This window comes from Salvelinus namaycush, chromosome 31 (genome assembly GCF_016432855.1).
Source record: "Salvelinus namaycush isolate Seneca chromosome 31, SaNama_1.0, whole genome shotgun sequence".
Taxonomy (NCBI): Eukaryota; Metazoa; Chordata; class Actinopteri; order Salmoniformes; family Salmonidae; genus Salvelinus; species Salvelinus namaycush.
The window spans coordinates 34,505,104-34,520,379 of NC_052337.1; the positions used below are offsets into that span (position 1 = coordinate 34,505,104).

General features: G+C 46.0%; 4 protein-coding genes across 4 annotated transcripts; 1 reads left to right on the forward strand and 3 right to left on the reverse strand.

Moving 5' to 3' along the window:
• On the forward strand, positions 1-904 carry LOC120026056 (heat shock protein beta-11-like). Its single transcript, XM_038970841.1, has one exon. It carries the CDS (start codon positions 68-70, stop codon positions 695-697), a length of 630 nt encoding a protein of 209 aa, XP_038826769.1. The 5' UTR covers positions 1-67; the 3' UTR covers positions 698-904.
• Positions 905-1,943: 1,039 nt separating this feature from the next.
• Positions 1,944-2,800, reverse strand: LOC120026067 (heat shock protein 30-like). Its single transcript, XM_038970856.1, has one exon. The coding sequence runs from the start codon at positions 2,725-2,727 to the stop codon at positions 2,083-2,085; it is 645 nt and encodes a 214-aa protein (XP_038826784.1). The 5' UTR covers positions 2,728-2,800; the 3' UTR covers positions 1,944-2,082.
• A 1,552-nt stretch (positions 2,801-4,352) lies between these two features.
• LOC120025992 (heat shock protein 30-like) lies at positions 4,353-8,344 on the reverse strand. Its single transcript, XM_038970768.1, has 2 exons — positions 7,592-8,344; positions 4,353-4,582 (listed from the first exon to the last, which is right to left on the reverse strand). Exon 1 carries the CDS (start codon positions 8,264-8,266, stop codon positions 7,622-7,624), a length of 645 nt encoding a protein of 214 aa, XP_038826696.1. The 5' UTR covers positions 8,267-8,344; the 3' UTR covers positions 4,353-4,582; positions 7,592-7,621.
• Positions 8,345-9,891: 1,547 nt separating this feature from the next.
• Positions 9,892-13,880, reverse strand: LOC120025860 (heat shock protein 30-like). The gene is made up of 2 exons (XM_038970563.1): positions 13,128-13,880; positions 9,892-10,121 (listed from the first exon to the last, which is right to left on the reverse strand). The coding sequence occupies exon 1, from the start codon at positions 13,800-13,802 to the stop codon at positions 13,158-13,160; it is 645 nt and encodes a 214-aa protein (XP_038826491.1). The 5' UTR covers positions 13,803-13,880; the 3' UTR covers positions 9,892-10,121; positions 13,128-13,157.
• Between the last annotated feature and the right edge of the window lie 1,396 nt (positions 13,881-15,276).

The window sequence follows — 15,276 nt, forward strand, 5'->3', positions numbered from 1 at the left end:
CAAAGACACAATCAGGGAGAAGAGACCAACAAAGACTAACAGAAACAACGCAGATTTGATTTTGAATATGCTTTGCCCCAGCATGATGCAGTCTTCCCTCAACCCAATGAGCCCAATGGGCCCCTTCATGGACTTCCACTGGCCCGTCCGCAGCCTCTGGCCAGAGACCCGGCCTCTCTTCTTCCAGATGGAGCAGGAAATGATGCGAAACATGCAGGAGATGAGGCACAATATGGAATATATGCAACGACTCCACCAAAAGATTTTCGAAGACATTGATGGCCCGTTATCTTTAACTGACTTCAAGCCCATCGCTTTCCAGATGGGTAAAGAAAACAACCGCTTTGCCCTGACACTGGACACTAAAGACTTTCCCCCAGCGGATCTGTCTGTCAAGCAGGTGGGCAGGAAGCTGAGAGTCAGTGGGAAGACGGAGAAGAAGCAGGATGACGGGAAAGGCTCCTTCTCTTACAGATGCCAGGAGTTTAAACAGGAGTTTGATTTGCCTGAAGGGGTGAATCCTGAGACAGTCACCTGCTCTTTGAATGATGGACAGCTACAGATCCAGGCTCCAAAAGTGGCTGCTGTGACGGAAAGCAATGAGAGAGTGGTTCCTATCACTTGTTCATCAGCAGTAACATCACCTGGGGCTGCCACTGAGAGCACTGCTGTCGAGGCAGAGCCCAAGAAGGACTGATTACGATGACTCTATCATGATATGGCTATAACCATTCATTTTATGTTTGGAAAATTTAAAAAAAACTCCCATGAATACCATCATTTCTGTACTATCTCAATGAAATAACTATTTTGTCAAATTTGATGAATTCAACATCAATAATTATCAATGGCATGGAATGTAAGCCAATATTTTAGCATGTTCAATAAAGTTTTTTATTTTTTATTGTGTCCCTGGAGTGGGTATGCTGGGTATGCCCTGGCCTGGTATAGCTTCCATTTCAATACATGTCTTGAAAATCAATTAGTGGATTGAAAGACTATGTTTTGAAATCATAACAGAGTTGAGTTTTATAAGAGTAATGTAGTTAGTCAAAATTAGCGCAAACAGTTTGCGTGTGCGTATGTACTGTATGGTCTGTGGGTGTCTATGTTAGTATCATATTCACGCTCTTCAAATTACGCTAGAGAATGTCTGAGGATCACAGGAGTTGAGTGGTAGTGGTGGTCCCACCAGTACTCACGTTGAGGTCACCATGATATCGCTGAAGAGACCCTGCCATATCTGAACTATTTCTCAACACAATGTAAGTAAAACATTATGAGGAGTGTAAATACTCTATATCAAAAAGGTGACCAACAGGAAATGATCCCAGGACATGAACATGTAACTGAAATGAAAGGTCTGGTGAGATTTTAATGAATTTACAGGTTTCTCCTGATTATGTCAATAATGATTTTCTTATACATGAACAAAAATATGGGCTTGGATCCAGCCTAAATGTTAAATATACTTTCTCTAGCTAGCATACTGTAAGAGTATCTTTAATTTCAACCAGTGAATTGAACAACTCGATTAGAAGTGTACTGAACATTTTATTGGGCAACAAAACAACATAAAGACATTATTTCAGAGACAATCTAATTAAAACATATAATGACATTTAGAGAATTAATTAGCCAAACAAGATGTTCTATGAATAATACTTTAGGCCAGGCTTTAGGCAATAGGTATTTTGTCCGTAGACAATTGATACTTGTGTGTGTCTGTGGTTCTGTCCTCTGTGGTGCTGACCTCTGCCTGTGAGCTGAGGGATTGTGACATCTTCACATTGAGGCAACAGATAATGGGCACCACTCTCCCAGCTACCTCCTCCTCAGCAGAAAAGGTATTATTTGGTGCATCGATGTGAAAAGTTAACTTTTGATGAGGAATAATGGTCATTATGTTGATATCCATTGAAGAGATCATAACAACTGCAATATTCTGTAAAATGTTATATTTTATTGATTAAATTAAATAGCATATCATATTGATTGTTACAAGATATGAAATATAAATGCCAACAGTTTCATAACATGAAAAATATGTATTAGAAAATGTATCATCTAGTGTATTAAAAATCAGTCCTCATGTGAAATGGTGTTCTCTTGTTTCTTCTGTGTGTCAGTGGTGCTTCCCTCTGTCTTTGACAGGAATTGTGGGGGTTTCACATCCAGTCTACAGTTGATGGGCACCACTCTCTCTGCCACCTCATCCTCACCAGATAATGGATTCTTTGGTGCCTGGATGTGAAGCTTCCCGTCATGAGCCAGGGAGCAGGTGACTGTCTCAGGATTCACCCCTTCAGGCAGATATAACTCTTGTCTGAACTCTTGGCATCTGTAAGAGTAGGAGCCATCCCCATCATCCAGCTTCTTCTCTGTCTTCCCACTGACTTTCAGCTTCCTGCCCACCTGCTTGACAGACAGCTCCTCTGGGGAAAAGTCTTTAGTGTCCAGTGTCAGGACAAAGCCGTCTCCCTCTTTATCCATCTTATAGGAGACTGGTTGGATGGCCACTGAGGATGGGACATTGTCCAACTCTTCAAAGATGTGCTGCTGGAGTTTCTCCATCAGCTCCAGACTGCTCTTGATCTCTAGCAGGTTTCTCTGCAGTAGATCCCGCTGGCTGAGAAGAGGTCGGACCTCTGGCCATAGACTGCGCACAGGCCAGTAGAAGTCCGTCAGGGGGCTGAGGGAAGACTGGAATCCTCGGGAACACAGCATCTTCGGTCAATGTTGAGTGTTGAGTCTTGTGTGTTCAGTGTTGGATGTATTGGTTTCTGTCTCAGCAGGGGGACTTTCACAGCTTTTATATGCTGCCACTTGGAGCTCCAGTGTCTTCACGAACTTTCCTGTCATTGCCACAGTTCTCCACTGGGTGACACACTGCAGGGAAGTGGTGACGTCACTCCAGCCGGCTTCTAAATCAGGTAGTTCAGTAACAAGCTGGATGGAGTCCACAGTCCTGAGATATTAGTGGTGCTGTACTTAAAGCAGGTCACCTTTTAATGGTTTCACTGATGAATGGTTCACTTATCTTAAATATATTTATGACTTTAAAAAGTAGTTTCAACCATATTACTTTTCACATTAACAGTATGATGGATCATTGGCCATGCATATTCATTGACATGCAATAGTCTCAGCAAATCCCAACAAAATTGGACAAAAGATCACAAGCTACGTTTTAAAGAGAGTTTTTACCACAGGAGTCATTGCAAGAGAGGTCAAAATGTAATTGAACACATTCTAAAATAATCCAGTGAGAACTCATATTTTGAAGAAAATAAATGCAGATTGTACAGCATTATGAAATTGGTCATGTGTCGATGTTATGTTATTATAATATTGTTGAAAACGGAAAAAATGTTTGTCTGGCATTATGTTTGTCATAAATTTACGTCTGTTTTTTAATAACTAAAAATAATATTTTCTAGGTGTGGAAACGGTTCACTCACATTCAATGATCTAAAACAGGACAAATGATCAAATAGGACTACATTGCAATTCCTGACAAGTTCACAAAACATTTGTTTTCAGAAGTCAGGTTTATAAACATGTCATAAACATGTTAGAATCAGAACATTTTTAGGAGAGCTTTTTGAAAATTGAATATACTGAAAATGTTCACTGAAAATATCAGGCCAGTGAGCCTTTTGGAAAGTTAACTTTTGATGAGAAATAATGGTCATTATGTTGATATCCATTGAAGAGATCATAACAACTGCAATCTTCTGTAAAATGTTATATTTTATTGATTAAATAAAATAGCATATCATATTGATTGTTACAAGATATGAAATATAAATGCATACAGTATCATAACATGAAAAAATATGTATTAGAAAATGTATCATCTAGTGTATTAAAAATCAGTCCTCATGTGAAATGGTGTTCTCTTGTTTCTTCTGTGTGTCGGTGGTGCTTCCCTCTGTCTTTGACAGGAATTGTGGGGGTTTCACATCCAGGCTACAGTTGATGGGCACCACTCTCTCTGCCAAATTCTACAAGAATCCACTGAGAAATCACATTTTGAAGAAAGAAATGCAGATTGTACAGCATTATGAAATTGGTCATGTGTCGATTTTATGTTATTATGATATTTTTGAAAACGAAATAAATGTTTGTCTGTCATTATGTTTGCCATATCAATTATATACCTCTGTTTTTTAATTACTCAAAATAATGTTTTATAGATGGTGTGAAAACTATTCACCCACATTCACAGGACACTTTCTCAAAAAAGCCTACATTGCAATTCCTGACAAGCCCACATAACATTTGTTTTCAGAACTCAGGTTTATAAACATGTCATAAACATGTTAGAATCAGAAAATGTTTAGGAGAGCTTTATGAAAATTGAATTTATTGAAAATGTCCACTGAAAAATATCACGCCAGTGAGCCTTTTGGACAGTTAACTTTTGGTCATTATGTTGATATCCATTGAAGAGATCAGTACAACTGCAATATTCTGTAAAATGTTATTTTTAATTGTTAAATAAAATATCATATCATATTGATTGTTACAAGATATGAAATATAAATGCCAACAGTTTCATAACATGAAAAATATGTATTTGTTACGGTCGTCGTAGTCGTTCTCCTCCTCAGACGAGGAGGAGCATGGATCGGACCAAGATGCGGAGTAGTAGGTATTCATGTTTTAATGAACAAACAACAAACACTACAAATTACGAAACTCTACAAACGTGACTAACCTGAAAACAGTCCTGTGTGGCCCAAACACTGACACAGGAAACAAACACCCACAAAACACCAGTGAAACCCTGGCTGCCTTAGTATGACTCTCAATCAGGGACAACGATACACACCTGTCTCTGATTGAGAATCATACCAGGCCGAACACAAAATCCCAACATAGAAAAACAAACCTAGACCAACCCACCCAACTCACGCCCTGACCAACTAAAACAAATACATAACAAAGGAAAACAGGTCAGGAACGTGACAGAACCCCCCCCTTAAGGTGCGAACTCCGGGCGCACCAGCACAAAGTCTAGGGGAGGGTCTGGGTGGGCGTCTGTCCACGGTGGCGGCTCTGGCGCTGGTCGTGGTCCCCACCCCACCATAGTCAACCCCCGCTTCCGTGGCCTCCTCCCAATATTCACCCTCCATGTCAATCCCGCTATTCCAAAAGGCAGTAACAGACTGAGGGGTAGCAGTTGACTGAGGGGCAGCACCAGGATAAGGGGCAGCACCAGGATAAGGGGCAGCACCAGGATAAGGGGCAGCACCAGGATAAGGGGCAGCTCCGGACTGAGTGGCAGCTCCGGACTGAGTGGCAGCTCCGGACTGAGTGGCAGCTCCGGACTGAGTGGCAGCTCATGACTGTAGGGCAGCTCATGACTGTAGGGCAGCTCATGACTGTAGGGCAGCTCATGACTGTAGGGCAGCTCATGACTGTAGGGCAGCTCATGACTGTAGGGCAGCTCATGACTGTCTGGCGTCTCTGGCAGCTCCTGACTGGCTGGCGTCTCTGGCAGCTCCTGACTGGCTGGCGTCTCTGGTAGCTCCTGACTGGCTGACGTCTCTGGCAGCTCCTGACTGGCTGGCGTCTCTGGCAGCTCCTGACTGGCTGGCGTCTCTGGCAGCTCCTGACTGACGGACGGCTCTAGCGGCTCCTGACTGACGGACGGCTCTAATGGCTCGGGACAGACGGGCGGCTCTGAAGGCTCGTGGCAGACGGATGGCTCAGATGGCGCTGGGCAGACGGATGGCTCAGATGGCGCTGGGCAGACGGATGGCTCAGATGGCGCTGGGCAGACGGATGGCTCAGATGGCGCTGGGCAGACGGATGGCTCAGACGGCGCTGGGCAGACGGATGGCTCAGATGGAGCTGGGCAGACAGATGGCTCAGACTGATCCTGTCTGGCGGAAGGCTTTGGCTGCTCCTGTCTGGCGGAAGGCTCTAGCGGCTCCTGTCTGGCGGAAGGCTCTAGCGGCTCCTGTCTGGCGGAAGGCTCTGTAGGCTCATGGCAGACGGGCGGCTTTGCAGGCTCATGGCAGACGGGCGGCTTTGAAGGCTCAATACAGACGGGCAGTTCATGCGGCGCTTGGCAGACGGACAGTTCAGGCGCCGTTGGGCAGACGGCAGACTCTGGCCGGCTGAGACGCACTGTAGGCCTGGTGCGTGGTGCCGGAACTGGAGGCACCGGACTGGAGACACGCACTTCAAGCCTAGTGCGGGGAGCAGGGACAGGGCACACTGGACTCTCAAAGCGTACTATTTGCCTGGTGCGTGGTACCGGCACTGGTGGCACCGGGCTGAGGGCACGCACATCAGGACGAGTACGGGGAGAAGGAACAGTGTGTACAGGGCTCTGGAGACGCACAGGTGGCTTAGTGCGTGGTGCCGGAACTGGAGGCACTGGGCTGGAGACACGCACCATAGGAAGAGTGCGTGGAGGAGGAACAGGGCTCTGAAAACGCACTGGAAGCCTGGTGCATAGTGTAGGCACTGGTGGTACTGGGCTGGGGTGGGAAAGTGGCGCCGGATATACCGGACCGTGAAGGAGGACACGCGCTCTTGAGCACCAAGCCTCCCCAACCTTACCAGGTTGAATGGTCCCCGTAGCCCTGCCAGTGCGGCGAGGTGGAATAACCCGCACTGGGCTATGCAGGCGAACCGGGGACACCACCTGTAAGGCTGGTGCCATGTACGCCGGCCCGAGGAGACGTACTGGAGGCCAGATACGTTGGGCCGGCTTCATGACATCTGGCTCGATGCCCAACCTAGCCCTCCCAGTGCGGCAAGGTGGAATAGCCCGCACTGGGCTAAGCACGCGTACTGGGGACACCGTGCGCTTTACCGCATAACACGGTGTCTGACCAGTACGACGCCCTCTCACTCCACGGTAAGCCCGGGGAGTTGGCTCAGGTAACCAACCCGGCTTCGCCACACTCCCCTTTAGCCCCCCCCCCCCCCCCCCAATAAATTTTTGGGTGAGCCTCTCGGGCTTCCAGCCGCTCTGCCTTGCTTTAGCCTCATACAACCTCCTCTCCGCTTTCGCTGCCTCCAGCTCCGCTTTGGGGCGGCGACACTCCACTGGCTCTGCCCAGGGTCCTTTACCGTCTAGGATCTCCTCCCAAGTCCATTCCTCTTTACCCCATTGCTGTTGTTCCTGCCTGCCTTCTCCACTCCGCTTGATCCTGTTTTGGTGGGTGTTTCTGTTACGGTCGTCGTAGTCGTTCTCCTCCTCAGACGAGGAGGAGCATGGATCGGACCAAGATGCGGAGTAGTAGGTATTCATGTTTTAATGAACAAACAACAAACACTACAAATTACGAAACTCTACAAACATGACTAACCTGAAAACAGTCCTGTGTGGCCCAAACACTGACACAGGAAACAAACACCCACAAAACACCAGTGAAACCCTGGCTGCCTTAGTATGACTCTCAATCAGGGACAACGATACACACCTGTCTCTGATTGAGAATCATACCAGGCCGAACACAAAATCCCAACATAGAAAAACAAACCTAGACCAACCCACCCAACTCACGCCCTGACCAACTAAAACAAATACATAACAAAGGAAAACAGGTCAGGAACGTGACAGTATTAGAAAATGTATCATCTAGTGTATTAAAAATCAGTCCTCATGTGAAATGGTGTTCTCTTGTTTCTTCTGTGTGTCAGTGGTGCTTCCCTCTGTCTTTGACAGGAATTGTGGGGGTTTCACATCCAGTCTACAGTTGATGGGCACCACTCTCTCTGCCACCTCATCCTCACCAGATAATGGATTCTTTGGTGCCTGGATGTGAAGCTTCCCGTCATGAGCCAGGGAGCAGGTGACTGTCTCAGGATTCACCCCTTCAGGCAGATATAACTCTTGTCTGAACTCTTGGCATCTGTAAGAGTAGGAGCCATCCCCATCATCCAGCTTCTTCTCTGTCTTCCCACTGACTTTCAGCTTCCTGCCCACCTGCTTGACAGACAGCTCCTCTGGGGAAAAGTCTTTAGTGTCCAGTGTCAGGACAAAGCCGTCTCCCTCTTTATCCATCTTATAGGAGACTGGTTGGATGGCCACTGAGGATGGGACATTGTCCAACTCTTCAAAGATGTGCTGCTGGAGTTTCTCCATCAGCTCCAGACTGCTCTTGATCTCTAGCAGGTTTCTCTGCAGTAGATCCCGCTGGCTGAGAAGAGGTCGGACCTCTGGCCATAGACTGCGCACAGGCCAGTAGAAGTCCGTCAAGGGGCTGAGGGAAGACTGGAATCCTCGGGAACACAGCATCTTCGGTCAATGTTGAGTGTTGAGTCTTGTGTGTTCAGTGTTGGATGTATTGGTTTCTGTCTCAGCAGGGGGACTTTCACAGCTTTTATATGCTGCCACTTGGAGCTCCAGTGTCTTCACGAACTTTCCTGTCATTGCCACAGTTCTCCACTGGGTGACACACTGCAGGGAAGTGGTGACGTCACTCCAGCCGGCTTCTAAATCAGGTAGTTCAGTAACAAGCTGGATGGAGTCCACAGTCCTGAGATATTAGTGGTGCTGTACTTAAAGCAGGTCACCTTTTAATGGTTTCACTGATGAATGGTTCACTTATCTTAAATATATTTATGACTTTAAAAAGTAGTTTCAACCATATTACTTTTCACATTAACAGTATGATGGATCATTGGCCATGCATATTCATTGACATGCAATAGTCTCAGCAAATCCCAACAAAATTGGACAAAAGATCACAAGCTACGTTTTAAAGAGAGTTTTTACCACAGGAGTCATTGCAAGAGAGGTCAAAATGTAATTGAACACATTCTAAAATAATCCAGTGAGAACTCATATTTTGAAGAAAATAAATGCAGATTGTACAGCATTATGAAATTGGTCATGTGTCGATGTTATGTTATTATAATATTGTTGAAAACGGAAAAAATGTTTGTCTGGCATTATGTTTGTCATAAATTTACGTCTGTTTTTTAATAACTAAAAATAATATTTTCTAGGTGTGGAGACGGTTCACTCACATTCAATGATCTAAAACAGGACAAATGATCAAATAGGACTACATTGCAATTCCTGACAAGTTCACAAAACATTTGTTTTCAGAAGTCAGGTTTATAAACATGTCATAAACATGTTAGAATCAGAACATTTTTAGGAGAGCTTTTTGAAAATTGAATATACTGAAAATGTTCACTGAAAATATCAGGCCAGTGAGCCTTTTGGAAAGTTAACTTTTGATGAGAAATAATGGTCATTATGTTGATATCCATTGAAGAGATCATAACAACTGCAATCTTCTGTAAAATGTTATATTTTATTGATTAAATAAAATAGCATATCATATTGATTGTTACAAGATATGAAATATAAATGCATACAGTATCATAACATGAAAAAATATGTATTAGAAAATGTATCATCTAGTGTATTAAAAATCAGTCCTCATGTGAAATGGTGTTCTCTTGTTTCTTCTGTGTGTCGGTGGTGCTTCCCTCTGTCTTTGACAGGAATTGTGGGGGTTTCACATCCAGGCTACAGTTGATGGGCACCACTCTCTCTGCCAAATTCTACAAGAATCCACTGAGAAATCACATTTTGAAGAAAGAAATGCAGATTGTACAGCATTATGAAATTGGTCATGTGTCGATTTTATGTTATTATGATATTTTTGAAAACGAAATAAATGTTTGTCTGTCATTATGTTTGCCATATCAATTATATACCTCTGTTTTTTAATTACTCAAAATAATGTTTTATAGATGGTGTGAAAACTATTCACCCACATTCACAGGACACTTTCTCAAAAAAGCCTACATTGCAATTCCTGACAAGCCCACATAACATTTGTTTTCAGAACTCAGGTTTATAAACATGTCATAAACATGTTAGAATCAGAAAATGTTTAGGAGAGCTTTATGAAAATTGAATTTATTGAAAATGTCCACTGAAAAATATCACGCCAGTGAGCCTTTTGGACAGTTAACTTTTGGTCATTATGTTGATATCCATTGAAGAGATCAGTACAACTGCAATATTCTGTAAAATGTTATTTTTAATTGTTAAATAAAATATCATATCATATTGATTGTTACAAGATATGAAATATAAATGCCAACAGTTTCATAACATGAAAAATATGTATTTGTTACGGTCGTCGTAGTCGTTCTCCTCCTCAGACGAGGAGGAGCATGGATCGGACCAAGATGCGGAGTAGTAGGTATTCATGTTTTAATGAACAAACAACAAACACTACAAATTACGAAACTCTACAAACGTGACTAACCTGAAAACAGTCCTGTGTGGCCCAAACACTGACACAGGAAACAAACACCCACAAAACACCAGTGAAACCCTGGCTGCCTTAGTATGACTCTCAATCAGGGACAACGATACACACCTGTCTCTGATTGAGAATCATACCAGGCCGAACACAAAATCCCAACATAGAAAAACAAACCTAGACCAACCCACCCAACTCACGCCCTGACCAACTAAAACAAATACATAACAAAGGAAAACAGGTCAGGAACGTGACAGAACCCCCCCCTTAAGGTGCGAACTCCGGGCGCACCAGCACAAAGTCTAGGGGAGGGTCTGGGTGGGCGTCTGTCCACGGTGGCGGCTCTGGCGCTGGTCGTGGTCCCCACCCCACCATAGTCAACCCCCGCTTCCGTGGCCTCCTCCCAATATTCACCCTCCATGTCAATCCCGCTATTCCAAAAGGCAGTAACAGACTGAGGGGTAGCAGTTGACTGAGGGGCAGCACCAGGATAAGGGGCAGCACCAGGATAAGGGGCAGCACCAGGATAAGGGGCAGCACCAGGATAAGGGGCAGCTCCGGACTGAGTGGCAGCTCCGGACTGAGTGGCAGCTCCGGACTGAGTGGCAGCTCCGGACTGAGTGGCAGCTCATGACTGTAGGGCAGCTCATGACTGTAGGGCAGCTCATGACTGTAGGGCAGCTCATGACTGTAGGGCAGCTCATGACTGTAGGGCAGCTCATGACTGTAGGGCAGCTCATGACTGTCTGGCGTCTCTGGCAGCTCCTGACTGGCTGGCGTCTCTGGCAGCTCCTGACTGGCTGGCGTCTCTGGTAGCTCCTGACTGGCTGACGTCTCTGGCAGCTCCTGACTGGCTGGCGTCTCTGGCAGCTCCTGACTGGCTGGCGTCTCTGGCAGCTCCTGACTGACGGACGGCTCTAGCGGCTCCTGACTGACGGACGGCTCTAATGGCTCGGGACAGACGGGCGGCTCTGAAGGCTCGTGGCAGACGGATGGCTCAGATGGCGCTGGGCAGACGGATGGCTCAGATGGCGCTGGGCAGACGGATGGCTCAGATGGCGCTGGGCAGACGGATGGCTCAGATGGCGCTGGGCAGACGGATGGCTCAGACGGCGCTGGGCAGACGGATGGCTCAGATGGAGCTGGGCAGACAGATGGCTCAGACTGATCCTGTCTGGCGGAAGGCTTTGGCTGCTCCTGTCTGGCGGAAGGCTCTAGCGGCTCCTGTCTGGCGGAAGGCTCTAGCGGCTCCTGTCTGGCGGAAGGCTCTGTAGGCTCATGGCAGACGGGCGGCTTTGCAGGCTCATGGCAGACGGGCGGCTTTGAAGGCTCAATACAGACGGGCAGTTCATGCGGCGCTTGGCAGACGGACAGTTCAGGCGCCGTTGGGCAGACGGCAGACTCTGGCCGGCTGAGACGCACTGTAGGCCTGGTGCGTGGTGCCGGAACTGGAGGCACCGGACTGGAGACACGCACTTCAAGCCTAGTGCGGGGAGCAGGGACAGGGCACACTGGACTCTCAAAGCGTACTATTTGCCTGGTGCGTGGTACCGGCACTGGTGGCACCGGGCTGAGGGCACGCACATCAGGACGAGTACGGGGAGAAGGAACAGTGTGTACAGGGCTCTGGAGACGCACAGGTGGCTTAGTGCGTGGTGCCGGAACTGGAGGCACTGGGCTGGAGACACGCACCATAGGAAGAGTGCGTGGAGGAGGAACAGGGCTCTGAAAACGCACTGGAAGCCTGGTGCATAGTGTAGGCACTGGTGGTACTGGGCTGGGGTGGGAAAGTGGCGCCGGATATACCGGACCGTGAAGGAGGACACGCGCTCTTGAGCACCAAGCCTCCCCAACCTTACCAGGTTGAATGGTCCCCGTAGCCCTGCCAGTGCGGCGAGGTGGAATAACCCGCACTGGGCTATGCAGGCGAACCGGGGACACCACCTGTAAGGCTGGTGCCATGTACGCCGGCCCGAGGAGACGTACTGGAGGCCAGATACGTTGGGCCGGCTTCATGACATCTGGCTCGATGCCCAACCTAGCCCTCCCAGTGCGGCAAGGTGGAATAGCCCGCACTGGGCTAAGCACGCGTACTGGGGACACTGTGCGCTTTACCGCATAACACGGTGTCTGACCAGTACGACGCCCTCTCACTCCACGGTAAGACCGGGGAGTTGGCTCAGGTAACCAACCCGGCTTCGCCACACTCCCCTTTAGCCCCCCCCCCCCCCCAATAAATTTTTGGGTGAGCCTCTCGGGCTTCCAGCCGCTCTGCCTTGCTTTAGCCTCATACAACCTCCTCTCCGCTTTCGCTGCCTCCAGCTCCGCTTTGGGGCGGCGACACTCCACTGGCTCTGCCCAGGGTCCTTTACCGTCTAGGATCTCCTCCCAAGTCCATTCCTCTTTACCCCATTGCTGTTGTTCCTGCCTGCCTTCTCCACTCCGCTTGATCCTGTTTTGGTGGGTGTTTCTGTTACGGTCGTCGTAGTCGTTCTCCTCCTCAGACGAGGAGGAGCATGGATCGGACCAAGATGCGGAGTAGTAGGTATTCATGTTTTAATGAACAAACAACAAACACTACAAATTACGAAACTCTACAAACATGACTAACCTGAAAACAGTCCTGTGTGGCCCAAACACTGACACAGGAAACAAACACCCACAAAACACCAGTGAAACCCTGGCTGCCTTAGTATGACTCTCAATCAGGGACAACGATACACACCTGTCTCTGATTGAGAATCATACCAGGCCGAACACAAAATCCCAACATAGAAAAACAAACCTAGACCAACCCACCCAACTCACGCCCTGACCAACTAAAACAAATACATAACAAAGGAAAACAGGTCAGGAACGTGACAGTATTAGAAAATGTATCATCTAGTGTATTAAAAATCAGTCCTCATGTGAAATGGTGTTCTCTTGTTTCTTCTGTGTGTCAGTGGTGCTTCCCTCTGTCTTTGACAGGAATTGTGGGGGTTTCACATCCAGTCTACAGTTGATGGGCACCACTCTCTCTGCCACCTCATCCTCACCAGATAATGGATTCTTTGGTGCCTGGATGTGAAGCTTCCCGTCATGAGCCAGGGAGCAGGTGACTGTCTCAGGATTCACCCCTTCAGGCAGATATAACTCTTGTCTGAACTCTTGGCATCTGTAAGAGTAGGAGCCATCCCCATCATCCAGCTTCTTCTCTGTCTTCCCACTGACTTTCAGCTTCCTGCCCACCTGCTTGACAGACAGCTCCTCTGGGGAAAAGTCTTTAGTGTCCAGTGTCAGGACAAAGCCGTCTCCCTCTTTATCCATCTTATAGGAGACTGGTTGGATGGCCACTGAGGATGGGACATTGTCCAACTCTTCAAAGATGTGCTGCTGGAGTTTCTCCATCAGCTCCAGACTGCTCTTGATCTCTAGCAGGTTTCTCTGCAGTAGATCCCGCTGGCTGAGAAGAGGTCGGACCTCTGGCCATAGACTGCGCACAGGCCAGTAGAAGTCCGTCAAGGGGCTGAGGGAAGACTGGAATCCTCGGGAACACAGCATCTTCGGTCAATGTTGAGTGTTGAGTCTTGTGTGTTCAGTGTTGGATGTATTGGTTTCTGTCTCAGCAGGGGGACTTTCACAGCTTTTATATGCTGCCACTTGGAGCTCCAGTGTCTTCACGAACTTTCCTGTCATTGCCACAGTTCTCCACTGGGTGACACACTGCAGGGAAGTGGTGACGTCACTCCAGCCGGCTTCTAAATCAGGTAGTTCAGTAACAAGCTGGATGGAGTCCACAGTCCTGAGATATTAGTGGTGCTGTACTTAAAGCAGGTCACCTTTTAATGGTTTCACTGATGAATGGTTCACTTATCTTAAATATATTTATGACTTTAAAAAGTAGTTTCAACCATATTACTTTTCACATTAACAGTATGATGGATCATTGGCCATGCATATTCATTGACATGCAATAGTCTCAGCAAATCCCAACAAAATTGGACAAAAGATCACAAGCTCCGTTTTAAAGAGAGTTTTTACCACAGGAGTCATTGCAAGAGAGGTCAAAATGTAATTGAACACATTCTAAAATAATCCAGTGAGAACTCATATTTTGAAGAAAATAAATGCAGATTGTACAGCATTATGAAATTGGTCATGTGTCGATGTTATGTTATTATAATATTGTTGAAAACGGAAAAAATGTTTGTCTGGCATTATGTTTGTCATAAATTTACGTCTGTTTTTTAATAACTAAAAATAATATTTTCTAGGTGTGGAGACGGTTCACTCACATTCAATGATCTAAAACAGGACAAATGATCAAATAGGACTACATTGCAATTCCTGACAAGTTCACAAAACATTTGTTTTCAGAAGTCAGGTTTATAAACATGTCATAAACATGTTAGAATCAGAACATTTTTAGGAGAGCTTTTTGAAAATGGAATATACTGAAAATGTTCACTGAAAATATCAGGCCAGTGAGCCTTTTGGAAAGTTAACTTTTGATGAGAAATAATGGTCATTATGTTGATATCCATTGAAGAGATCATAACAACTGCAATCTTCTGTAAAATGTTATATTTTATTGATTAAATAAAATAGCATATCATATTGATTGTTACAAGATATGAAATATAAATGCATACAGTATCATAACATGAAAAAATATGTATTAGAAAATGTATCATCTAGTGTATTAAAAATCAGTCCTCATGTGAAATGGTGTTCTCTTGTTTCTTCTGTGTGTCGGTGGTGCTTCCCTCTGTCTTTGACAGGAATTGTGGGGGTTTCACATCCAGGCTACAGTTGATGGGCACCACTCTCTCTGCCAAATTCTACAAGAATCCACTGAGAAATCACATTTTGAAGAAAGAAATGCAGATTGTACAGCATTATGAAATTGGTCATGTGTCGATTTTATGTTATTATGATATTTTTGAAAACGAAATAAATGTTTGTCTGTCATTATGTTTGCCATATCAATTATATACCTCTGTTTTTTAATTACTCAAAATAATGTTTTATAGAT